Below are 22,773 nucleotides of genomic sequence, written 5' to 3'. Positions count from 1 at the left end.
GTAGAATTAGGAGATTATAGCCACTGCTTTACAGTAAGTGAGAAATGCTCTGTGACTGTTTCCCTTTCAAGAGTCAGGTGCCTGTCAGCAACGCTGAAGGAGAATAGGTAGTATCTATAAATTATTGGTCAAAGATTCGTGGCTATCAATATCCCAAGTTAAGTAAAAGAACATTGGCCGGGCGCAGTGGCTCACACCTGTAATCCCAGCACTTTGGGAGGCTGAGGCGGGCGGATCACAAGGTCAGTAGATCGAGACCATCCTGGCTAACATCATGAAACCCCGTTCTCTACTAAAAATATAAAAAATTAGCTGGGCGTGGTGGCGGACGCCTGTAGTCCCAACTACTCAGGAGGCTGAGGCAGGCGAATCGCTTGAACCCGGGAGGCGGAGGTTGCAGTGAGCCAAGATTGCACCACTGCACTCCAGCCTGGGTAACAGAGTGACACTCCATCTCCAAAACAAACAAAAAACCATTATGATGACATGTCATCACAGAACACTAATTTCTACACTAAGAGAGATAATAAAAGGGGTCAGAACTCAGACACAAATAATGCCACCCTCTCCACTGCAGTCTCTCCCTGATTGTATGTATAGGAGAGCCGTAAATCAAGGAAAGTGCCCTGTGGTCTATCTCTATCACGGATTGCGTTTTGCGGGGTCCAGGAGATTTCCACCAGCACCAGAAGCTGGAGACAATTGTGCAATAATGCCTGGCATCCTGGCATTGTAACTGACCAGTCTTGGTCTTTTCGTGTCTTATAACTTGAATCTGAAGTGCCATAAGATGGTCCTGCACAGGCCAGGTGCGGTGGCTCATGCCTGTAATCCCAGCACTTTGGGAGGCCAAGGTGGGCAGATCACCTGAGGTCAGGAGTTCAAGACCAGGCTGGCCAACATGGAGAAACCCATCTCTGCTAAAAATAAAAAATAAAAAATTAGCCGGGTGTGGTGGCGCATGCCTGTAATCCCAGTTAGTTGGGAGGAGGAGGTAGGAGAATTGCTTGAACCCGGGAGGCAGTGGTTGTGGTGAGCCGAAATCGCGCTACTGCACTCCAGCCTGGGCAACGAGCGAAACTCCGTCTCAAAAAAAAAATAAAGATGGTCCTGCACAGATCAAGGGCATGGCCCTAGTTTTAAGGATTGTTACTCCCATTTTTTCCAATTAAAAAACCAAGGCCCAGAGAAGAACTAGGTTATTTTATCAAGGTTGCAGAGTTAGTAATGTATGCTGGAAATTGCTAAAAGAATATATTTCAAGTGCTCTCCCACACCAAAAACAAAAACCAAAAACTATATGAGAAGATGGATGTGTTAATTTGCTTCAGTATAGTAATCATTTCACTGTGTTTAATTATTTCACTGTGTTAGGTGTATATGAAAACATGATGTTGTATGCTTTAAATACAGTTGTCCCTCAGTATATGCAGGGAATCGGTTCCAGGAATCTCAAATATACCAAACTTCATTCATACTCAATTCCTGCAGTTGGTCCTGCAGAGCCCGCATATGTGAAAAGTCAACCCTCTTGGGCTTTACATTTTGAGAATAAAAATCCACCTGTAAGTGGACCCTCACAGTTCAAACCCATGTTGTTCAAGAGTCACGTGTATACAATTTGTATTTTTAATATATGTTACAGAGTTAGTTAAGGATCAAATAAAGATCGAGTGATTCTAGCCTGGCATTCTTTCCACTAAATCTTTTGGAAATACTAGAGAGGATACTGATTCAATAAAAATTTCACTTCACCGTATCAAGAAAAGGACAAAAGAGGACAAAATAATTAATAGTATTATTTAGTCTCTTTACATGGAAGAGAAAGTTGATAATTAGTGGTTAAATACTAAAAATATATAATAAAAATAATGAATCAAAGCTGTATCTATGAAGCTGTGCCAGTCTGTAACTTTTGATGGTTGATGGCAACTTTTGTTGTTATTCTATTGAAATGAGAACAACAGATACAAATTACTATGTTCTTTACTAGAACGTAAGTCCCTTGACAACAGGGACCAAACCCTAAAATTTAAAGGTCAAGAAAGCCACAGTAGCCACTCCTGCCTGTAGCATGAGAAAAAAAATGACAGCACTTACTTTCCCTTCTCTTGTGCCTACCAGCCTGAATAACTTAATTTATAGATCCTCAAGAGATATTCAAGTATGATTGTTTTCTTCTTTATTTAGTTGTCTGTTTTGATGCCAAGATAAACTTTGATGACAACGCAGAATTCCGACAAAAAGACATATTTGCTATGGACGACAAATCCGAGAATGAGCCCATTGAAAATGAAGCTGCCAAATATGATCTAAAATACATAGGACTAGATGGGAACATTGCCTGCTTTGGTAAGAAGCAGTTATATCAAAAGAATGCTTTGTGGATTTTTATAGAATTTAGGAACCCTTGATTTCTGAAATGTCATTTACCAAGAAGAAGTAAGCATACAAGGTTTTTTGTAGCTGAAAGGTCGTAGGAAACAATCCAAGTTTCTTCTCAAAGTTTGTTTTGATTAATGGTTACTGGGTTAAAGCAGAATTTCTCAACTCTGGCACTATTGAGAGTTTGGGTGGGATAATTCTTTGCTATCCTGTACATCATAAGATGTTTAGCATCCTAACCTCTAGATACTAGTAACAACCCCCAGTTGTGATGACAGATAAACCCATGTAAATCAATAAATTAAAATGAAAGTCTTCAGACAGTTCCAAATGACTGTGATATACAAAAATCACCCCAATTGAGAACTACTGACTTAAAACATCTCAGTTAAACTTTGCTTAGTAAAAAATTAGAACCTTTACTGCTCAACTCAGTATTAATATGCTAGAACTCTTCTGAAATTTAGGTTTAAAACAAAATTCCTTTATCAGAGGAAATAGAAGAGGACATACACTTTAATCACTTTACTAAAGTTTCAGATTCTGTGATAACCAAATGATAAAATGTTTAATCCATTATGCTAGTTTATTAATAAAACAATTGATTTCATCACACTCATCTAAATTTGTGAAAATGGCTTCTCCAGCTGAGATAAGAATGAGGCTATAGAGGCAGTACAGCTTCTATTATTGTTCACAGCTTATAGTGCTCAGATTTATACGCTTCTGACTTAATTGCACAAGACTGTGTTTCTGGTAGAATCAATTCATTGTACTGGAAACTGAGGTCTTAATCTTAATGGAATTAAAATAAAACTGATTTGTAGCTCATTAAACCAACAGTATCATTATATTCAGAACTGAAAAGACCTCATCCAAGAGTTTGCTGTTCAGTACAATAGAAAATGACATCCAATTACAAGTGATACCAAAAGCTCTTGCTTTGTATTGGAGCAATAACTGTAATGTACCAGATCACTCACATCATTCTGATCCTGATAAGCTAATGCACTCTCAATATTTGTAGGCATTTAGAAAGGGGAAATGTATATGGGTTTAAAACAAATTAAATACAGATTATTTATAGCCTCTGTAGGAATGTGCATGGTTTGACCACGTAGCAGCCTCAAAATCTATGATTTACGCATTTCAAATTGTTTTAAGATTCTGTATAAACCATTTTTATTTAAGTTACTCCAAATTTAATTAGTCACAGTTCATAGGCTTTTCTAGGGAATTGGAGGGTCAGAAAAATGAAGGGTACTTTACCTTGTGAGTTTCTGCTGTGTTCAGGAGATTTTTTTTTTTTTCTGTCTTGAGGAAAGTAATTTTATATCATTAAGCTTAAGAAGCAAAATAAGTGTAATTGATCAATAAAACTTAGCCCTGGAAAACAAGAATTTTGATGTTAAAACTCTTCACCTACTTTCTTAAGAAGGGCTCCTAAGATGTTGGCACATTTTGGTTCCAGTTTTAACGATTGGGTTGCTAGTAAGCATTGCTTATGTTAATTTGAAAAAAGAACAAGGGGATAGGAATGTTGTTTTTGTGCTGTCATTTGTTCATTTGTTTCTAAGTTTATCCAGGTAACATTATATAAACATGCATGACTGTACTAAGTGTAGAAAGGTATAAAATCCCACTGAAGTTGGGACCCCTGTGCTTCAATCCCAGAGATGCCACATTCAGGGGAGCGTATTCTCAGCAAGCAAAACATTAAGAGAATTCCATTCTTCATTCACTGTTTCTTAAAGTATATTAAAAAGAATGTAATTCATAGGCCCTAGCAACTTCTCATAGCTTGTTTCTCTGCCTCGTGATTCTCTTAAGCTTACACTTTCCAGAACCTAAAACTTCCTTCTTTACTACTGGCCCAAATCGGTTACTTACTTAAAGCTTTCCTTCTTTCTGTTTCCCAGATTGATTTAACTTCCCAGTACATCCTGTTCCTCATTCCCAAGTCTTTTTTGCTTCATTGTTTGCATATACACGTCCTGATTCTTTATCCTAAAAGTCTATGCACTAATCTGGTTTAATGGAATTCCAAACAGGACATAAATTGGCCTGGCAATGACAGAGTTCTCTCTTGGCAATATGGGGGAGGGAAAATGTTTATGGACCATTTCATGTTGCTAAATTTAGCCTGTCTTGTGTCCCATTTGCATTTCACAGTGAATGGTGCTGGGCTAGCCATGGCTACTTGTGATATCATTTTCCTTAATGGTGGGAAGCCAGCCAACTTCTTGGATCTTGGAGGTGGCGTAAAAGAAGCTCAAGTATATCAAGCATTCAAATTGCTCACAGCTGATCCTAAGGTAACCTTTCTTTTTGTAGGGAGATTATATGTCAGTTTAATTTCTTACTGTCAAGAGCTCACTTCTTCTTCCTGGTGAGAGTTGATAAGTCAATATGTGTACTTTGCAGCCCCAGATGCAACTTCTGTCTTTTTTTTGAGATGGCGTCTCCCTCTGTTGCCCAGGCTCAAGTACAGTGGCATGCGATCTTGGCTCACTGAAACCTCTATCTCCTGGGTTCAAGCGATTCTCCTTCCTCAGCCTCTTGAGTAGCTGGGATTACAGATGCATGCCACCACGCCCAGCTAATTTTTGTATTTTTAGTAGAGACGAGGTTTCTCCATGCTGGCCAGGCTGGTCGAACTCCTGACCTTGTGATCTGCCCGCCTCAGCCTCCCAGAGTGCTGAGATTACGGGCATGAGCCACTGCGCCCAGCCTGCAACTTCTATCTTATATCGCATTGGAATACATGATGATTTAACTCTCGTTTTGGGTAAAAGGCTTATAAATAGCTCCTGGGATCTTACTTCAGAGGTTGTGTGTACAGTCCTGAGAAGTGGAAGGAAATAAAAAAATACAGTGTGCCAGTTGAAACATTGGTTGGCATGAACTTTATTTGGGTAATTTACACAGAAGCGACTGGTCCTATGCTTACATGATTTAGAGGGAAGGTGTACTATGATTCCTTCCATAAAGATGCTGAAGGTATTACCAAATATTGGAAAATCTTAGGGTTGTAGGATCATATATCACTGGGAAATAACGGCCCCACCTTCTCTTGTATGCTTTCTAATTTTTATCACTGACCATTAGTTTGTAACATATGCACTAAGTAGCAAGTAACTGTACCTGGTTTCATAGTTTCTATTGCTGCTTCATGTGCATCTTTTTAACTTGAGGGTAGCTGACTAGAATGTAGCTACCACACCCATGCTAGGGGCAGTGTGGGCATTCAGTTAATATTTAATCAGCTAGTTTAGTAACCAAGTTAAATATCAGTATGCTTTGTTTTACCTGTAGATACTCAGTTGACTATAACATGGTTTAGGTAGATGCTTATTACATAGAAAGACCAAAATATTTTGAAAGACTAGTGTACATGGTTTTCATTTCATTCTTTTAACAGGCCTGTGAAGTACGTATATGCCACAACAATTTGATATAAAACTTTTTCTCTATTTTTTTAATTACTTTTTTTAGAGACAGGGTCTCATTCTGTCACCTAGACCATAGTGCTATGGTGCGATCATAGCTCACTGTAGCCTTGATCTCCTGGACCCAAGCTATCCTCCCCTCACAGCCTCTTGAGTAGCTAGGACTACAGGTGCACGCCACCATGGCTGGCCAATTTTTTTTTTATTTTTTGTCTCGCCATGTTGCTCAGACTGGTCTCAAACTCCTGGCCTCAAGTGATCCTCCTACCTCAGGCTCTCAGAGCACTGGAATTACAGGCATGAGCCATCACAATTGGCCTAAACTTTATTTGAGAATCATTTTCTCAATATTGTTAGAGTATCTAATAAATTGAGTTGGTTACTAAAATATCTGAAGATGTAGGAAATCTGAATCGTTACTAAGAAAATCATAAATGAAAATAATACCAGATGTTTAAAAAATGAAATGTGGTCTGAACTAAATATGGAAGCTTCCCATTAATAAATATACTGGCAATAGCCTGTTTTGTTTTGCATGCATAAAATTTTGTCTTATATTGGTAGTACACTTGTCTGTTTTTCTCATGACTTAAATAGTTGGTGGCCTTATAGTTTTGCTTATCTTTTCTTCTGACTCACAAAACAGACGGCAAGGTATTATTAGCACTTATTTTCAGTTCTCCAGTGCCATTCAGGAATAGCAAAGTTATTGAAGTTCAAAGGCAGCCAGCCATGAGGAAGGTATTCGCCAAAAGAACAATGTTTCCACTTACATAAGCGCTTTGTTTTCATTGGTTAGGTAGAAATACCTATCAGTGACTCTCTAATCATGTATTAATTCACTTATTCTTTCTTCCTACTGCTTTCTACGGGAAGAATCATTTTCCTCCCAGAGATTCCCAAACCAATTGAAATCTGTAAATACCGAGAGACACAGCTCCTTAAGCTGCTCGAACCACAAAGTACCCAGAGGACAGACAACTGTAATAAAATACTGAACTTCCAGCATCTGCTGAAACTCTGTGCAAAGAATAATAGAGAGTCATTGAAAGATGAAATCTACCAGGACAATCATTGGATTTCGCTGAAATAGCTTTTCTTAGTGCCTCACCTCAAATTTTAATTTTGTAAAACCTATAGGGTGGGGAGGGAGAGTGGAAAAATTACTGTCAGAGCCATTTTTTCCTTTTTAAAAAACTATTCTCTTCCAAAATTTTGACTTTATGGAATATTTTCAAATGCTTGGATTATTTCAACTTTTTTTTGAGATTAGCTGTCATCTTGGGTAGATAAAGGTATGTGGGAGTTATTTTATTTTTCTCATGCTATATCAGGAAAATGAATGCACAGCTCATCTCACAGTACTTTTTCCAAATCTTGAAATTTCAAAACCGGTTAAAAAACATAGAAATGTAATGAGTATTTTCAATCCTGGCTTCATTTCACAAAATTTAGAGAACAGAACCTAAAAAATAGTATAGATGAGTTGATGTGATTTTGCAAGGAAACTGGCTGTAGTTTTTGGCAGTAATTATTTCGTGTCCACATGCCCAAAAGTAGAGGTTCCTGAGAGCCCAAAGCTAATTATTTCAAAGGTATCGATTGTCTTGTTAGATAAAATGATTAGTTAGTTGAATGCACAGAAAGTCAAAATTACAGAACACCAGTTTTTGTTAAACTTTTATCAACTGATGTTAACAACTGCTTATTTGCAGTATGTCTAAGATAATTCTGTTGATTAGTAAACACAATGTCATTGAATAAAAATATTGCAGGTTGACATATATTTCCACTCATGATGTCAGTCATAGAGCAGAAAATGTTACTTCTTTTGCTTGACTGTTAACCCAAATGCTGATTTTCACTTGGACCTAACACAAGTATCTCTATAACTAATGTGTTTCTTATTATTTTTATCGTATATATGAAATGAAGTTCCTCTACCAAGCTGAATAAAACAAGAGTCTTTTCAAGATAAACTCACTTACTGAACTGAATTCATATGAAGTGTATCATTAAATATTTTATAATTCTCTTATCTTGCAGCTGAGCTTGAGATGAGAGAAAAGTAATAGAGTTTGTTCTGCTGGTGGTCTTCATCACTAATTCTAAGCATTAGTATTCTTTAAATCATAAAGAGCAAAAATAATATAAAATAGGAAATAGAAGTAGGGTTTTGTGGTTTTCTGTTAAGAATTTGAAGACATTTAAAAGAAAAGCACTGTATAGAATGTTATCCTTGGGTTTTTGTGTTCCAAATTATACCCTGGTTTCTATTTTAGTTCTGAACTTAGAATTCCAAAGGTGTAGCAAATGTAACAAACTTTTGTGTAAGTTTGCATTCACTTACACAAAACACCTTGTGTTCACTTACACGAAACATCTTGTGAAGTGAATACAAGGAAAGGACACTTGACACGAATCTCCCCAGTGACCCCAACTCTGTTGGCCAAAGATAAACAAATCTTTTGCTCTCTGAGGGCCTAGTTTTGAAAAGCAAAAGTACATGATTGGCATTAGTAAAGGCACCTCATTGGATTTGATTGTACTTCCTGGTTTAGATCCAACTTTGAGTCATATTTTCAAAGCCCTTGAAATATCTATGAAGAAATGTGCTACCTAAGCACCAAGGACAAGTTGAAGAATGGAAGGGACTCTTAGTGGGATTCTCATGCCAGACTGCCTGGGTTCCAGTATTGTCTTTACCACTTACTGGTTGTGGGACCTTGGGCCCGCTATTTAACTTCTGTGTGTCTTGATATCCTCATTTATAAAGTGGTGATAATAGCAGTGCTTAACCTCAGAGGGTTGTTTTGTTACACAAATTGAGACACACATGCACACTTGCCATTTAGAGGGAAAATAATTTCATATGACAGTATCATTTAAAAAATTTAATAAACTTTTATTAAAGTATAATCTACATATAGAACAGTATACAAATTTTAAGTATACAGCTTGATGAATTATTACAAAGTGAACATATCATCTAACCTCCAGCCAGATCAAGAAATAGAACATGGCCGGGCGCGGTGGCTCACGGCTGTAATCCCAGCACTTTGGGAGGCCAAGGCGGGCGGATCACTTGAGGTCGGGAGTTCGAGACCAGCCTGGCCAAAATGATGAAACCCCGTCTCTACTTAAAATACAAAAATTAGCCGGGTGTGGTTGCAGGCGCCTGTAATCCCAGCTAATCAGGAGGCTGCAGCAGGAGAATTGCTTGAACCCAGGAGGCAGAGGTTGCAGTGAGCCAAGATCGTACCATTGCACTCTAGCCTGGGAGATAAGAGCGAGACTTCATCTGAAAAAAAAAGAAAAAGAAAGAAAAGAAAAAGAAATAGAAATAGAACATAACAGGGATCCTGGAAGCCTCCTCATGTAGTCCCCATCATTTTCCTACCCTGCTTTCTCTCCAAAGGTAATTTCTTTTCTTTTCTTTTTTTTTTTTTTCTTCTGACTTTTAGCCTCCTGAGTAGCTGGGACTAAAGGCATGTGTCACCATGCCCGGCTAATTTTTGTGTTTTTAGTAGAGACGGGGTTTTGCCTTGTTGCCCAGGCTGGTCTCGAACTCCTGACCTTAAGGGGTCCTCCTGCCTTGGCCTCCCAAAGTGCTTGGGTTATAGGCAGGAGCCACTGTACTTGGCCCTCAAAGGTAATTTCTAATATCACAGATTTGTTTTGCCTATTTTTAAACTTAGTATCACTGGAATCATGTACTGTATACTCTTTTGCATTTGTTATCTTTTACTTTACTTTTGCTACTCGTTAGTCTTTTCAATTTTAGTCATTCAGTTAAGTATGAGGCATTATCTCATTATGGCCTTTCTGTCATGACTAATGAGGTAGAGCACCTTTTCACGTATTTATTAGCCATTTGAATATACTCTTTAAACTTCTATTGCCTCATCTATAGACATGAAAATAATACCCTAAAGCATTGTTTTAAGTACCAACTTGCAAACCTTTCTAAAGCACAGTGAAAACTTTAGCTTTTGATATTTTCTGAATGTTTCATTCCATTATCACTTCCAAAACTTGGATTTAGAATAAATGCACATCTACAGAAATGGGAGGTGTCTGATACAGGTTCAGTGATAATCAGTGTTACTGCATGTGTTGTTTTGAAATTGACATGCAGATGGAAGGTGTAAGTGACTCAGTAGCTTACAATGATTCTCTGCTCAGACAACCAAGGAAACAATTTAATAAAGGGAGGATTAAATTCATGTTTGCAAGAACAAAATATCATTTGTTATAAATTTGAGAAGAGGCCAGCTCTTTTTGTGCTCTATGGTATATGCTTCAGAAACTTCAGAATGTGAAGCCAGAGAAGTAAAACTGCATGCCATATTTTCAGTATCAGGTATATGCAAATGCCTTACATTTTAATAAATATATTTTAGGATTTACTTGTGCTGTCTCATATTTTTAAATTATTGCACATTTAGAGTTTATTTAAGCACAAAGAAGAATATCCTGTTTTCTTTCAGATACATGCTTATAACAGAGGCACGGAGCTGTTTAAACATAAACTGAGGTGCCATAAAATTGTCAAGAGTTGATTTGAATAACCAGTGATTCACGGGTTGAGCAGCTCCAAACCAAAAGTGCTTCCAGGGCTCCATCAAAAGAACGTAAAGGGACGATTTTTATAGGGCAAACACGAAAGTAAAGCAAAGAAAATATTGGATTGGTTACAGTTATCCTGTTGCCTTATTTGGTGTATCCTGTTGGAAAGTTCTAGTTATGTAACCGTAAGTTAGATAACTAGAACTTTCTGCTTCCAATTGGTTAGTCTTAAGTTTTTCTTTAACATAGGCATTTACAAGAAATAGCTCAAGTTTTGTTTATGTCTGCAAATCAAGCAGAGTTAAGATCACTTATGAGGCCTAACTAGCTTTGTCTGCTTGGAGACTCTTCAGGTCTGGTGTCCATTATAATTACTGTAACAAAGCAAAACCCATTTCATTACACACCACATGTATTTGCTGAAATAGTTTATCTGCAAGCGATTGTTTTCTTGGTAGGGCAATAGAACTCTTGTAGGAATTTATTTTCGAATACAGTGCTCAATACTTTATACGATGCGAGCATTATTTTTGAAACGACTACCCTGCATTTCTATTCCTGTAGGCTTGCTTGAAAATATATATTTTTTTCGTATAGAGTAGAAAAGATTAAAATTCCAGGCAGCCATTCTTTCTAGTGGTAGTCGACCTGAGAGTCTAGTCTGTTAAGAATGATAAAATTAATTTTGTGCTGATGAATTTGCAGCTGGTCATTTAGTCTCTACTTTCACTTAGTACTCTAAGTACTCCTTAATTTAGGGGCAGTCACTCTGCATAAGCTAGAGGATGGAAAACCATCTACCACTCCGGGCCCTTTTCTTTTTTCCCCTGGCAGTAGTTTTCCCACTGTCAGGAATTCATAAATGTTGATTTTTGCATATCTTTTCCTGATGTCCAGTTAATTAAAATTTCCAATAATGTCTGGCCCTCCTTGCCCACCTCACGCTTGTCCATTTTACCTGCCAATACTTCTCAGTAATAAGTGGGTCCTGGTGACTGCATTTGGTTTTGTATCTTCCACATGATCAGTGTATCTGCTAGCTACCACATTTTCAAACCATCCCTAATGGAACACTCAAAATCTATTTTCATGCTCCTCACTGACATACCCTCAGAAACAAATCGAAAATAAGATTTTTACTCTTTACTCTGTCTTCAAAATCCAGATTTTAATGCACCCTAGTTTGTTTTATAGTAAGTGACTTGAAGAATTTAACAGATTTGGGGCTTAGTAAATTTTGTCATTAGTCCCAGCAAGCTCAGGAATTGATTATGAGTCGTCTGTGTAGATGCCTTTGTAGACTGTTAAAGAGAAATGGACCGTGAATCAAAGTATAATGCCATATAGTTTGGAAAAATATATAATTATTAGAAGAGTTAGGGTTGTTGTTTTCCTTAATGTTATTGCATCGAAAAAAGAAGGAATTGAATGCAACAATTAAAAAACAGTTCATTTCTCAGAAAGAAAATCAATAGTGGTCAAGAATAATGTCAAGAATCTCTGCATCTTAAGAATAATCTTCTGTGGCAGGGCGTCTGAAAGTTGTACTATTATTATTTTTGAGATGTTACTTTACAATTCAGATAAAGCCTGGTAAAGGTATCATTAGATGTGGGTAGTGAACTTCGGAAAATCATTCAGAAGAACAAGGCTGAAATCCTTTTGACTGTGAAGATCTCTGATTCCTTTCCTGTATAGTAGAGGTGAGATGTAGTCTTGTGGGATGTGCCCCGTGGATTCAGGAGATTGCAGATACTATGAGTCCTTTTTTTCCTCCTTCCATGCTGCCCCACCCACTGTCAGAGAATTAGGAATTATGAAAGATGGTCTCATTCCTAAACGAGCAACATGTCCATATGGGCTTGCCTAAGAAATTGGCTCGACTTAGTAGTTTGCTAAATAGTCTTTTGTCTTTGTTTTAGGGCATTGTATAAATAGTAGTCCCTTTTCCTAATTATTAAAATAAGGAAAAACAAAACAGAAAATGATAAGATAGATTACATATATATATTTATATATACCTTTTTAAAAAACATATATATACACACACTAGTTTTGACAAAACTAGACTTGTATCACATAATTGACAATATTATATAGTCTGCTTTCTTTCGTTTTTTCATGTCTGTTTTACCTGTCCTGGTACAGTTCTTCGTAACATTTTCAGTGGTGGAATGGTATTTATTGGTTTGGATATACAAGTTTACTTAACCTAGTGCTCTGTTATTTTATATTCAGGGTGTTTCAAATTTAAAATAATGCTGTCAACCTCCTTGTACTCGTAAGTTTACATAAAGCTGGGATTATTCGTGTAAGATAAATTCCTAGAAGCGTAAGGGTCAAAATGTGTGCAGATTTTAAGGTTTTCACACGTATCGCTAAATTACCTCAATAATAGTTGAAGGACCTGTGGAGGGCTAACTTCAGTGAGATGAGTGCCCATTTATTTTCTCATGTCTTGTGATTCTTTACTAACAGGAGAGGTAGCATTTTTTAATCTTTTTCTTTTATTCAGCAGTTTTAATGCCTCTTTATGACTTGCCATTTCATATTTTTTGTCTAGTTTTCCATTATTACATCACTCTCACAGTGATTTAGAATACAAGACTCTGTGTGTGTGTGTGTGTGTGTGTGTGTGTGTGTGTGTGTGTTTGAGATCAAGGGAATGGGTAGTTTTATATATGTCATCACTCATGTTTTCCTGCATCCTGACTCTTGTCTTTAAATTTGTTTATATAAATTTTGATGTCTCACTATAATAATGTATGCTTGAAATACTTTTGTGTAGAGTATATTGAGATCACCTCATGCCCGTTAGTGTTTTTTACTATGATTTCCTTAGTTTCCTCTGAAACTTGTTTTAAGACTTTTAAAATTTGTCATTTCATAAATCAAGGTACCGTGGTACAATTTCAAGTAAAAGATGGTATTCCCCCCCGCCACCCCTCCCACAAAGGGAACAGTTCTCCCGGTCTGTTTAAAGCAAAATGAATATTAGGATCAGAAGTGACATGTTCCTCTAGTTATTAATAGGATTCTTATTTATTTCCAAGGAATTCTTTTAAAGTGTTGGAGGAATTTCACTGTAATCTAATCTACATTGTTTTCTCTTAGTATTCTTAGTATAGTTGATCATTATTTGCTTATTCTGTATTTTGAAACTTGCCTGTGTGCTAAGATTAATTTGTACTCCAAAAGTCATTTGTAATTCCACAGCACTTTCAAGGTCATTCAAGGGAATGTGCAGAGTGGCGAAAAATTTTAGTCACCCAATGCACATGTTCCCAAATGAGATCAAACAAGGCAATCCTCTACCTTCTTGTTTCAGCTTTCATACTGTAAAACGTGTCCTTTTGCAGTCTATTTATGGCCATGCGTTTTGCATTTTTTCCTTTTTTGTGTGTATGATTTCACTGTTGGCCCCTAAGCATAGTGTTGAATGCTTTCTAGCGTTCCTAAGTGTAAGAAGTCTGTGATGTGCCCTACAGAGAGCATACAGGTGCTAGATAAGCTTCATTCAGGTGTGAGTTACAGTGCTCTTGGCCACGAGAAGCAACAATATATATTAAAGTGTCCTTAAACAGAAGCATACTTAAAACAAAAGTAGGAATTGATCTGCTGATGAAAATATTGTGACTAGAGGCTCCTAAAAATGTAACTGTGTATTTCCCCTAAGAACAATGGTTGAGTATTTTTAATTCAGTGGTTATAGTGACTGTATAGACCATAACTACTATGGATAATGAGAATTGCCTGGGTAGCTTTTTGGATAATTATGAGCAGCTTTTCTTAGATTGTATGATAGAGACACCTTTTTTGCCTCCCTCCCTCCCTCCCTTCCTTCCTTTTTTCTTGTCCGTCTGTCTCTTTCACAAGGTCTCATTCTGTCACCCAGGCTGGAGTATAGTGGTGCGATCGCAGCTCACTGCAGCCTCGGCCTCCTGGGCTGAAGAGACCCTCCCACCTCAGCCTCCTGAGTCACTAGGACTGCAGGTGCATGCCACTGCACCTGGCTAATTGAATTTTTTTTTTTTTTTTGTAGAGACAGGGTTTGTTGCCCAGTCTAGTCTCAAACTCCTGGGCTCAAGCGGTCTGCCTGTCTTAGCCTCCTAAAGTGCTGGGATTACAGATGTGCACCCCAACGCCAAACTGAGACACTTTTAAAGAAAGGACAATCAGAAATCCCTAGTCTAAATGTAAAGTAAAATATCTTTTGTTTTCATAGTTTACTTGTTCCCCTAAAGGACGGATTTGATTATGAGAACCTTTAGGATATGCCAGTAATGACTTTTTAGACATACTGCCTTTATAGCTATGGAATGATTAAAGTTTGAGGAAATTTTAATTAGTTTTTCGACATTTCAGTTAAGAATGATTTCCTTACAAATTTAGGTTATTTTCACTTTATGTTTTTGAAAGTTTTTTTATATCAGATAATGATCGCTGTTTCACCTTTACAAATTTACATTTCCTACTAAAAGTGAGATATTTTTAAAAATTCCCTAATTGTATTCCTGTAATACAACCACTATTATAATTTAAAAAATTTTTCTTCCAACATTATCCATATTGCCTGATGAACATCTTCTCATGTTGTTAGTCTTCCTGATCATCATTTTCCTGGCAGTATTAAATAATGGGCCTTTTTATTTAGATATTTATTTAAAGAAGCCTAATATATCAAATCTCTTTCAAAAAGCATGTGGAACTTTGTAAACCAGATTTGCTTAGAGCGGGGTATGATACAGTCAGCAATCAAATATAATAGTAACAAGTATGAAGAGCTTTGTTTCACAGTAAGCCATAAGACTTAGAGAGGAAAAAGAAAAGCTTTGGGGTACATAACAGTTTTGTAACAATAAAAAAGGAAAATCAACATAATTCAGGACCAAGCTACATATTTTTTAATGTATTTTATACATTTACTACCTCTGTGGACTTCTAATTTGAGTTAGTTTTAATTATCTCAGAATTAATGGTGAGTCATTTATTAATATTTGATACAGTCCCTCCGAGTTGCTAGGATGCTAAACTACCTAAGCATTCCAGAGGTGGCCGAATGCACCTTCCCAGTTATTCAGTTTAGTATCTTCCTGTTCAATGTCTTCCTGGTATATTTAGGTCAGTAGGGTTAGGAGGCCTCAAGCATGAGACTTGCTACTGGTCAGAAAATGAACTCACCTTTATTTTTCCATTATCTTTCTTGCTAGAATCCTCAAATGAATTATTTTACTAAAACCCTCTTGAGATTCCACTGATTTCTCTGTGCATTCGCACCAAACTTTCTGTCTTTGTAAAGGAGTAACATACTCCAGGTGAACTTCTAAATTAAGTATCTTTTTCATCTTTATAACCCTCATCAGATGTGTCCTTGGGGATAATTTGTGCCCATCTCCTTTTTCTTTTTCATGTGATTTTTACAATTTACAGTCCTCACCACTGAATAATCTCTTTATTCATTCACTTCTTTTTTAAAATTCTGTAAAATTGCTCAGAAATATTGTATTTTGTTTGCCACCTTCCCCATCCCTACATTTCTTGTTGCTTTTTGCTCCATATTCTTTAAAAATAACCAAGGTATAGAGCTTTCTTGAATTTTCTCCCCATTCATGGTTTTTGTTTTATTCAACTATTGTATACTTCATTATCTGTAGCCCCTATAATGGTACATAGAACATGATAGATGCCCCAAAAATATCTTTTCAGAACAAATTCATATTGTCAGCCTGTTTTTTAATTTCCATATAAGTCATCTAGCTGAATATTCTCAGCCAGGAAGAAAAGCATAATAAGTTAATGAGTTGCCCTTCTGAAACGGTTCAGTTTCCAGGCTAGATGCCAATGCCATGTGTCTGGCAAGACTGTAATACAATGGGGCAGTCTGGTGGGGGCCATAATGTAGGATTGGACTTGTTCACCAGGGTCAGGCAAGCATTGGAAGGAAGGACCTCTTTGCGGAGAGTGGGATGAGGTTCCATCCAGCAGCCAGAGGCAATGAGTACAGGAAATGGTTGGTTGTACAGAAAGGATTGTGGCAGCAGGGAGGGGGCCTTATCCGAAAGCAGCATGTTAGAAGATAGCCAGAGCACACACAGAGGGAGGCAATTCTCAAACAACATATAGGTAATTCTCTTAACAAATAGCCAGTGCCACCAACCCCACACTGTAGTGCAGGGGCCAAACTGCATTCATGGCAAACCTCCTGTAAGCCAAAGTTTGGTTTTAGAAAGACTCAAGTACCAGGCAGGAGCTCAGCCATAGGTACAAGTCAGGGTGTCAACCATGAGGTCAAGATTCATTACACAACAAGAATGACTTGACTAGTGGGGTGTTCTCCAGCATGTCAGGGGGCAGCTCTACGAAGACCCCTTTGTGAAATCAGTTACTAGTTCCCCAGATCACAGAATGACCAAACTGGATTAAAAGCTATTTAGAAACATCAGCCAAACAAGAATATATTAAGTGTCATCCCTGCCAGGCATTCTTATAGGCACTGAGGATAAAGCAGTGAGTGAAATACACCTCGTCTTGCTCACCTGTGTCATTTTAAAAGCCAGTGAGTAACTAATAAAAAAAAATATGTAATATATCTGCTGGTGCTCTCTGCTAGTTTGAAATATAAAAATGAAAGGGGGCTTGAAAATGCCAGGTGTTTGTTATTTCTGATATATTTGTCCAAGCAGACCTCTCTGATAGTTGACCTTAGAGGAAAAAGTGTCATTGCCGTTCCATGATTTGGAGTTGGAGTTTGTGGGCAATGACATGAATGCTATCAATGAAAGAATCTGCCCAGCAGAGCTGTCCTCCTTTCTCTTGTCTTGGCCTACCAGAGTGTTCTGAGCAATGTTGCTTGCTTTATTACAGATTTTTTTTTTTTTAAGTTTTGTCCACTTAAATAGTTTACGCAGCAACTTTACCCTAATTTGGGTGGCAACTCTCTTGCAATTAGAGGTCCTTTCTGAATATCCATGGATATTTTATCTGCATACCCAGGAACCTCTCCTGAGGATGCTTCATTTCCACCTTCGAGGTCTTCTGAAATGGAGCACTGCAAACACACATATTAGCATTCCCAAGGGCCAGCTGGTACAAATCCGAGTTAATTATTTTTCTTCCAGCTTATCTGTGGGTTCTTTCATTAATTGTTATCTGTACGTATTCTGGACACATCCTTTTTTCTCAATTAGAACTCAGTAGAATGTTTTTGAGCAAACATTTAGGTGTCTGCTCTAATACTCAAAGGCCTAAAGATCGTAAACAGCAAGTAGAAAATCCATTTGGAGCTTTAACCCTTGACCTTCTAGGTTTCACTTGCTCGTTAATCCCAAGCAGCACATTTCTCTGAGAGGGAGACAAAAGTGACTTAGAATCTTCCGTGTGTCATTATGATCCAAGAGTGTTGGCATTTGGGTAGCAGGTGTGAGAGAAAATACCAAAGTCACCTCATATTTGGATGATTTCTGTTATTTTCTGTGTTTGATAACCTGTGATCAGTAGTTGCATTTCATGAGTGGAGCCTTCTTCTCCATTAAGCTGAATGACCAAATAGTTAATCCAAATGCTGTCAGTGCCGACCAAATTCCAAAGAAGAGATATTTGGTATTCAAATGAGAAGGGTGGGAGAGGCAAAAGTGAAAAATACAAAAGTATAGAAACATGAAGAGAACTTATACTGAAAGAACAAATTCTTTGATTCAGTTTTTCTGTACAGGTACATCCTTAAAAGCACTACCAATTGAAAGTTGCACCAATTTATCCTACAGTGTGAAATACCTTAAATAAGGTATATGACATAAATTGAAGCCCCATCAGCATACTCTATTTCTCTTCCTAGTGGTTACAGCTTGGTATTTCTGCATCCAGCCTGCAATCAATAATCACTCCCTTCCTCCCTCCCTTCCTCCCTTCCTTCCTTCGTTCCTTCCTTCCTTCCTTCCTTCTTATTGAAATAGTCTCACTCTGTCATTCAGGCTGGAGTGCAGTGGCAAGATCTTGGCTCACTGCAACCTCCACCTCCCAGTTTCAAGGGATTCTCCTACCTCAGCCTCCTGAGTAGCTGGGACTACAGGAGCATGCCATCATGTCCAGCTAATTTTGGTGTTTTTTTTAGTAGACACAGGGCCATGTTGGCCAGGCTTGTCTCAAACTCCTGACCTCAGGTGGTCCGCCCGCCTCGGCCTTGCAAAGTGCTGGGATTACAGGCATGAGCCACCATGCCCTGCCAATAGTTATTTCTTGAGCACCTACTATGTGTCACTTTACAAGCTATTCGAGAAAGTAGGAAACCATCCGATATTTGATGCTATTGGTTCCAGTGGGGCTTTCCTTATCAAGTTTTTTCTGATTGTAATAATCTCTTTACAGCAGAGAAAGGTAGGTATCTGAATGACAGATGTAGTCTTTTCTGCAGTCTTTTTAAGGCTCAATAAAAACCCAGTATAGAGCAAGTATTATACTTAAGGTCACATACCGGTCTCTAGGTTTACTGAGATTTGTCTGTGGAGCCTTACTAAGCAGAATGTCAGCCATGGACTGTCAGTGTTGACAACAATTTTAAAGCTGTTAGAAATGCACAGTCTGTGTTTTCATAGGATCTCCAGGTGAGAGCTCTGCACATTAGAGTTTGAAAAGCCCTGTTCTAAAGTAGGGGCAGACAAACTACAGTCCATGGCCAAGTCCTGGTCAATGCCTGTTTTTGCAAATAAAGTTGTATTGGAACACAGCTATGCTCATTCATTTTCTTAATGAGTTAAGTAGTTGTGACCAAGACCCTGGTCCACGTGGTCCAGAGCAGTAATGCTTGAATGTGTGTTGTTGGACCCAGGCCAGTTTATGTACCAGTGCCTGTTTGTGAGCTGTTTCAGGTTTGTGTTAAGTACAAATACTGAGAGTAAGCATTTATAAACTTTTATTGCTAATTACCCTTGCCATGACATGCAAGAGGAAGATCAATTTTTTAGTAATTTGCATTATTATATTTTATAATAAGTTAGTGAGTGTTAGGGAATTATTTTTTAAAATTGATCCATCATCACCGATTATGTAAGAAACAGCACTCTATGAGTATAGATGATATATGTTTGTATAAAACAGCATTATAAGTGAATTTGATTATACATCTTGATGCCAAAGTGAACTTTCTTATGGGCTGTGGTAATCGCATTGTCCTATTCTTCTTTGCTCACCCTGCTTTTCTATGAATCTTCCTCTTGTCTCTTTGGGAGTACTTCCTTGATCTTGGTGATGCTGTAAAATGTGATGCCTTCTTTCTCTCTGTGTGTCTTCACTTGGATCCTCTCTTCCCCAGCTACTACTCACAGAGTAAGCTTTTGCCCAGGCCAAGCCAATTGCTTTACTGCATCCCTGCCATTGTAGGTTGCTTTCTGGGATGGTCTCTGGCCATAAGTCCCTCAAGTTAGTTAGAACCTTCCCCAGGGCTTTTCCCCGGAACCTCATGAAAGCGACTGCCTACCTCTGGGATCATAAAAGAAAATAATGTGGCCCCGGAGGCTACATTCCCTACGAGCTGGTGAAAGCCTGTGTAAGCTCCAGGAGCAAAACTGTCTGATGGAGACTCCTTCCATCCTAGGGCTTAGTTCCTCTAGCCTAGGTTTCCATGACTCCGTGGTTTTCAAAAGTGTGGTTGGACTAGCGGCATCAGCATCACCTGGTAATTTGTGAGAAATGCAGATTCTTGGGCTCCACCCCAGACCTTCAGAGTCAGAAACTCTGGGATGAGGCCCAGGAATCTGAGTTTTAACATGCCTTCTAGATGATTCTCATGTTTGCTTGCATTTTAGAATGTCTGCTATAGCTCTGTAGCTCCTCCTTATTTCTGTGAGTTACTTCAGCATACTTCCCAGGTGTAAGCCAACTGGTTCCCTTTAACCCCTTAAATTAGAGTTGATTTTCTGTCACTAACAACACAGAAAGTTCTGTTTCATATACCGTGAGTACTATTCTTACCAAACCGAGAATTTGCCTCAGCACACTCTTGTGCCCTATGGTGGCCCAGAGCTCATCTCTTTTAACACTTATTTTTATTTCCTTCCCCATACACTTTATAACCCCTTGTATTTGAAGATTTTTATTCTCTTCTATTTCTGTGTCAAAGTCTCTCCCTGAAACGCAGAGGACAGTATCCGTTCTAAAGTGACTTTGCTACCCAGATGAGAATTAAGGATAATCTACCAGATAATAGGTAGAGTTCATCAATGTGGTTTGTGAATGCATTTTTCTAAAGATCAACTCTCTCATGGAGAACTTTTATTTTCCTGCTCTCCAAAAGTAGACTACAGCAAGTTGTATAATTTTTAAGTGACTTTCTATAAACTTTATGAAATTACCTCATCTTGAGCTCAGTCATTGAGGTAGATCTAATTCATTTTTGTCCCCATTAAGTTACCATCAATTGCTTCTTTTCACAAGAGATTTCTTTCCTATTACTGCTCTTCGTGCCTTTAATCACTCTCAGTGCTTTCTTTCCCCCTCTTGATTTGTAAGTGTTTTGCTGTGATTCAGTCTCCTGCCTATTCTTGTTACAGAGTACAACCTTCATTTGTTATCTGGGTTCCTTGTGCTGTTTGGGGAGAAGGACAGTGGTCAGATCTTTCAGTATTTGACAAATGTCATGATAATAGAGTGTTTCAAGATGGAGATGTTGAATCAACTTTTATGTTTGGTCAAGAAAATTGATTCATAATGATAGGTGACATAAGGTCTTTGATGAGTTTTTCCTTGGTATGTGTGAGGAATGAAAAAAATCACTGCTTTTTTTAAAAACAGAATTTAATGTTTTCTTTTGTTGTTTTCTTTTTTACTTTGATGGCTCTTTGTACAAGCTCCCTTTACAGATTACTCTGTGGTCAGAGAATCAGCATGTGACTTTCTCTAGCTATTGGATAAATAGTCTTTATATCAACTACCATTTGGGAATTGAGATTTGAATGCTTTTCTTTTATTTCATACGTTCACTATCAAGATGAGACTCCATTGCTGTTTCTTGCACCTCTAAGGTTGTATCATGTTATTGGATGTTCATGTCTGTCTTAAAGCGTGGGCCAGAGAAGACATGACTTGAGCTACTTTTAATTCCCATTTGTAGATCCTGGGCATCTCTAGCTCTCTGTAGCCACTGCATAGCGGTGTTACACCCCATATGAGGGTGAAGCTCTAAAGACAGTTCTTAAGGCACAACATATTTACTACCAACATTAACACTGAAAATTCTTTCAGTGACCCATACGTTTTAGTGCCTTTACGCACAAGAGTCCCAATAGTATGGTGAGACGCTGACCCGACGAGGGTATGTAGAGCTCATTCCCTTCCTTCTTTCTCAGGAACTTGTGTACTTTGAATGGAATAACAGTTGCAGCCTCCCACTAGATTTTACTCGTTAATTTTGGTTCTTTCCCCCTCACTTACTTGTTCTGTCTCTGTGCCTGTATAGTTGGATTTACATAAATTAAATGTGTATATGATGCAACTTTGACGTATGATACTATATAACATGCTAATGAAAGTACAGAGAGAACAGTGAAAACAACCAGGGATCAAGGAATTGTTGAAGGGTATTCTTGTCATGCATATTAGTTTTCCATTTTTAGGATTTTTCGTTTGTTTAATATTCAATTATCCAACCAAAAGGGTTATTATATATATGTTGGTTGAGAGCTTGCACTTCAATGACAGACAGAGTTCTGTTCAGTTCCTGCTCCGCCAGTTTCTGGCTTTTTGTTGATCAAAATCTCTTCACCTCACTTGTTTGGTCTCTACAATGGGGTTAATCCAGTGTTAGAGGAAATAACACATGAAGTGCTCAGCAGTGTCTGGCACTTTGTTGTCATTCCATAAAATTGTGGCAGTGGTGGCCATCTTTAGGGCTATGGGTATTGTGGTCATTTACATGGAAAGGACGGTTAAGTGGTGTCTCCAACTGGCCAGGCATTGTTGAGCTAGTTCATAAGGGATTCTAGAGCCAGGCTGCCTAAGTTTGAATCCTAGTGGCTCTGCCACTAACTGCTTGGCCTTGGGGAACTTAATCTACGTGTGTCTTAGTTTCTTCATCTATAAAGTAGACATGATAATAGTACCTATCATAAGTTTGTTGTGATTAATAAATGTGTTAATATTTGTAAAGCTCTTAAAACAGTTTCTGGCAAACAGTGTCTGTGTAAGTGCTAGCTGCTGTAATTTTTATTTTATTTGTTCACTATAGATCAGTTAATTTCTTTTATTCCACAAAATAAATATTCATTCTGTACCATATTTCTGCTACTCTTTGAGGAATGGGGATGTGGTGAACAAAAGAGAGATAATTCCTGATTGTATGGAGCATACAGTGTCGTGGGGCAGACAGACTCAGTAAAAC

At 37.9% G+C, this 22,773-nt stretch overlaps 1 protein-coding gene across 2 annotated transcripts in view; it reads left to right on the top strand.

The window, feature by feature from the left end:
• SUCLG2 (succinate-CoA ligase, GDP-forming, beta subunit) overlaps positions 1–22,773 on the top strand; it is a 296,753-nt gene that overhangs the window by 175,511 nt on the left and 98,469 nt on the right. For both annotated transcript variants that reach the window (XM_011980355.1, XM_011980356.1), the window contains exons 8-9: positions 2,191–2,352; positions 4,558–4,700. In XM_011980355.1, coding sequence (XP_011835745.1) covers positions 2,191–2,352; positions 4,558–4,700 — 305 coding nt within the window. The remainder of the gene's footprint in view (positions 1–2,190; positions 2,353–4,557; positions 4,701–22,773) is intronic.

The sequence above is a fragment of the Mandrillus leucophaeus genome, unplaced genomic scaffold, assembly GCF_000951045.1.
Source record: "Mandrillus leucophaeus isolate KB7577 unplaced genomic scaffold, Mleu.le_1.0 Scaffold210, whole genome shotgun sequence".
NCBI lineage: Eukaryota > Metazoa > Chordata > Mammalia > Primates > Cercopithecidae > Mandrillus > Mandrillus leucophaeus.
Note: the sequence above shows the minus strand (reverse complement) of the source record. Positions and strands in the feature narration are given on the sequence as shown.